Source organism: Alexandromys fortis, unplaced genomic scaffold (assembly GCF_014885135.2).
Source record: "Alexandromys fortis isolate MF-2015 unplaced genomic scaffold, M_Fortis_MF-2015_v1.1 scaffold_140, whole genome shotgun sequence".
Taxonomy (NCBI): domain Eukaryota; kingdom Metazoa; phylum Chordata; class Mammalia; order Rodentia; family Cricetidae; genus Alexandromys; species Alexandromys fortis.
In genome coordinates, this window is record NW_026068048.1 from 599,671 (window position 1) to 604,094 (window position 4,424).

Consider the following 4,424-nt stretch of genomic DNA (forward strand, 5'->3'; position numbering starts at 1 on the left):
TTTTGTTTGTTTGTTTGTTTGTTTTGAGACAGGGTTTCTCTGTATAGCTTTTGGAGTCTGTCCTGGAACACACTCTCACAGAGATCCGCCTGCCTCTGTCTCTGAGTGCTGGGATTAAAGGAGTGCGCCACCACCACCCAGCTTTTTTATTTTATTTTTAGACATGGTGTCATGTGGACAAGTCCAGCCTGGAACTCACTGTGGCTGAGAATGACCTTCCCTACAGTTTACAGGTGTGCCTCAGCACATCTGTCCCGTTTTGGATTGTTTTAACTTTGGGTTTTCTTATCCATGGGTAATCTCAGCCCTCTAGATTTATGTTTGGAATGAGTGTAAGGCCAAACATTTACTTAGTGTCTTCTGTATGCTGAGTCATGTGATAGGCATTTATTAACTTGGGGAGCCCCTCTCATTCCTCCTTGTGTTGCTGGCACTGGAACTCAGGGCCCACACGCCAAGCAAGTGTTCACCTCTGAGCTCTAGCCCCAGCCCTCCTTTACTCTTTATTTCTATTTTATTTTGGGTTTTGTTTGAATCCCTACATGTGTGCCCAACCTTTGATGGTATTCCTCAGGACTCCTCAACCTTTTTAAATTGTTGGTGGTGGGTCCCCCCCCCCCCCGGCCAAAACAGGGTGTAGCCTTGGCTGTCCTGGAACACTCCATAGATCAGGCTGGCCTCGAACTCAGAGATCCACCTGCCTCTGCCTCCTGAGTGCTGGGATTCAAGGCATGAAGCACCCCTGCCCAACTTGGTTTTGGCTTCTTAATTTTATTTTATGTGAGGGTGTTTGCCTGTGTGTATGCAGCACACGCATGTGTCAGCCACGGGTGCCGGGAAAGGGTGCTGGATCCCTGGAACTGAAGTTACAGATGGTTGTGAGCCACCATGTGAATGCTGGGACTCTAACCCAGGTCATGCGATTTTCACATGGAACCCACTTATAGACCAGATTCTCCTCTAATTTATATAGATTCACCTGCCTCTGCCTCCTGAGTCCTGGATTAAAGGCACGTACCACCATGCCCAGTCATACCCAGATCTTTTCTTTCTTTTTTCTTTTTCTTTTTTTTAGGTAGAGTCTTGTTCTACAGACCAGGCTGCCCCTGAGCTTGCAAGTAATTTTCCTGCCTCTGCTTCCCAAATGCTAGGATTATAGACACCACACTTGCCTTTGCTGCCGGATTTCATTTGTTTGGGATAGGATCTCCTGTAACCCAGACTGGCCTTAAGTTCCCTGTGTGGTGGAGGATGGCCACTTTATAGATGGGCAAGCCGAGAGTGAGGTGCTGGCTCCAGAAAGGGGCAATGGTAGAACTGGACCTCAGAACCTGTGGCCCCAGCTGTGTGCTCTAAGCCCCTGTCTTAGAGTATGTGGGGTCAGGAGGTGCAAGGCATTCCCCTTCATTGTGGCTTGCTTCTACTGGCCACCTGTCCTCATACTCCCGTGGCCCAGCCCCTGCCCTGCCCACCAGATCGTCCCCTCCCTCTGCCAACAGTTCTCAAGGCAAGGTTTTATTGTTCTGATAAAGCCCTGTAAGGCCAAAGTCCAGGAATACTTCCTCCTCATGGGGCACCTCTGAGGGTTAGCATCCCTGCCAGCATGGGAGGCTAGGGTGTGTCCTAGTGATCCCCACCAGAGAGACTTCATGACCTCTCCCCTGACAGCCACTCCCTCTAGTATAAGGGCCACCTGCGACCTGCCACCATTCCACTGCCCCTCACTTCTCTCAGGACAAGCTATCAGCTCAGACTCTCAAGATGGCCTTTGTCCCAGCGCCGGGATACCAGCCCACCTACAATCCGGTGAGATGCCCACCTGAGCCCACACCTTGTCTTCCCCAAACCCCGTTTTCCTTTTCCCCCTTTGCTGTGCCGAGGAAGTATTCTACTGAACCATGTCCCCAGCCTCTCAGCCGTAATTTCATCTCCTGTGCTTAAGGGACTGGGGGTGTTTGGGGTGAGGGGGAAGGGCTGTGACAGGCAGGCAGCCTCTGAGATTTTTCAACTGACCCCTTCTACAGACCCTGCCCTACAAGAGGCCCATTCCAGGTGGCCTCAGTGTTGGAATGTCTATTTACATCCAAGGAGTAGCCAAAGAGAAGATGAAACGGTGAGACAGCCCACCACCCCGTCCCTGCCCACCCCAGGGAGGGGCTTTCTCCCGTCCCTAACTCAGGTGCCAGGCACAGTTTGGAGCATGCTGGGAGTCTGGTGCTCACGGGGTCCCTCTGGCTGCTTATGGGGTACAAAGGGCTTGTGGGGACAGAAATAAGCAGGGAGGCCCCAATTAAGAGGTAGAGGAAGGAAGGAAACAATGGGGGCCCAGTAGAAGAAGGGACTGAGTGGGTCCTATCAAGATTGGTCAAGAGAGGTCAGGAAGGGGTCACCAAGGGATAATACCCTGAAGTGACAGATTGAGAAAGTGAATTCAGATCACAAGCCAGAGCCTAAAGTCACTTCCCCTCCCCCGCCGGGGGATGGGGGCACTCAGCCATTGTGTGACTCAGAGAGCTACTGAGCTACTGGGCATCTCTGTCCTTCAACTTTCCATCTGTAGAATGGGCTGATTGCTAGGTTTCAAGGTACAAAAGAGCAAGTCCACTAAGGCTTGACTTTTGCCATGCTTCAGTGTGGAAATTATTATTGAACTACGTTCCCCATGTTGTTTCCTTACCATTTTGTGTGTGTGTGTACGCACGCGTGTGTGTGCAAAGAGTAATGTTCATGTGTGTGTGCATGCATGCATGTGTGTGTATCGGCCAGAGGTAAGCCTGAAGTGTCTTTTTCAGGCACCATCCACCTTTGTGTATGTGTGTGTATCCACATGTGTGTGTGCAGGTGCATGTATGTGCAGGTGCATGTATGTGTGTATCCACATGTGTGTGCAGGTGCATGTATGTGCAGGTGGAGGCCGGAGTCAACTCCAGGTGCCCCCTCAGTCACATCTGTGCTTTGTTCTGTTTTGTTTCTGAGACAGTGCCTCACTAAGTAGCCCTGGCTAGCCTGGAACTTGCTATGTAGACCAGGCTGTCCTCTCGCGGAGATTTGCCCACTTCTGCCTCTCTGGGATAGACCTTGTTTTTTGAGACAGACTCTCTCACTGGGCCCCAGAGCCTGTTCACTAGGCTGGTCAGTGAGCGTGAGGCCCGGCTTTCCCCGGGTTCATCATGCGTTCACAGCAAGCACCGGCTAAGACGATTCTCCAGCCCCCCAATCTTCCTTCTTTATCTGGCGTTCCTTCCTTATTAAATAGCCGCATGTGCTGGAGAGTCCCGATGAGGACAAAGGTCCTTGCCCTCAGATGGTGCACGCAGGTGATCCCAGCACTCTGCAGGCTGAGGCAGGAAGACCACCATTTAGACACCAGCCTGGACTACAGAGTGAGCCCCGACTTTCATCACTCCACCAGCCCCCCAAAAGGAAAAAATATATAAAAGAAAGAGTCTGACTCACCCTTATCTCTGAGGACACTCTAGAGAGATGAGAAAGAGAAGCAGAGAGGAGAGGGGGCCCCCCGAGACTGCATATGGAACTCAGGATCCTTTCCTGCCTGTAATCTGGGTCAACGGTGCCAGGGCCCAGGCAGGGTGTCCCCAGAACTTCTTACAGAAAGCCCCTAGCACGGGCAGGCAGACACTGAACCAGCCCTTTCTATGCCACCAGGTTCCATGTGAACTTCTCTGTGGGGCAGGATGAGGGGGCAGACATCGCTTTTCACTTCAACCCCCGCTTTGACGGCTGGGACAAGGTGGTCTTCAACACGAAGCAGAGCGGACAGTGGGGCTCAGAGGAGAAGAAGAAGAGCATGCCTTTCCAGAGGGGCAGCCACTTCGAGCTGGTGTTCATGGTCATGCCTGAGCACTTCAAGGTCTGGCCCTCCCTGCAGCACTCCCTCCATTCAATTCCCTTCCCTACATCCCCCCTCCCTGCAGCCCTCCCTCCCTGGAGCCCCCTCCCTGCAGCCCTCCCTCTCTGCAGCCTTCCCTCCCTGCAGCCCTCCCTCCCTGAAGCCCCCTCCCTGCAGCCCTCCCTCCCTGCAGCCCTCCCTCCCTGCAGCCCTCCCTCCCTGCCGCCCCCCCCCCCCGCCGCCCCCCCCCCCCCCCCCCCCCCACCAGTGGGGTTAGACTTAGGGGGAGAGGGGACATGCCGCCCCTGCTCTGGGACAGCACTGATGGCATGCTGTAACTCTAGCCTGGAGGTCCCATGTGGAGAACCCAGCTCTGGACCCGGAATGTGGGCAAAGCTATTTCTGCAGCTTGACAGATGGATCCGCCCCAGGGGGAAGGAGAGAGAGGGAGGCAAGCTGGACTTCCCTTGTCACGGCCATTGCTCTCCACATGCGCGGTGCCAGGAACACAAAATCCAGGTGCTTGCTTGCCAAGGTGAAAAGAAGGACTTTAGGCTGTGCACAGATGGGGCGG

The 4,424-nt window shown here is 53.6% G+C and overlaps 1 protein-coding gene across 1 annotated transcript in view; it reads left to right on the forward strand.

The window, feature by feature from the left end:
• Positions 1-1,551: 1,551 nt before the first annotated feature.
• Positions 1,552-4,424, forward strand: part of Lgals4 (galectin 4) — an 8,338-nt gene continuing 5,465 nt past the window's right edge. The window contains exons 1-3 of the mRNA XM_050119309.1: positions 1,552-1,806; positions 2,025-2,113; positions 3,667-3,871. Coding sequence (XP_049975266.1) covers positions 1,762-1,806; positions 2,025-2,113; positions 3,667-3,871 — 339 coding nt within the window. The 5' untranslated portion in view covers positions 1,552-1,761. The remainder of the gene's footprint in view (positions 1,807-2,024; positions 2,114-3,666; positions 3,872-4,424) is intronic.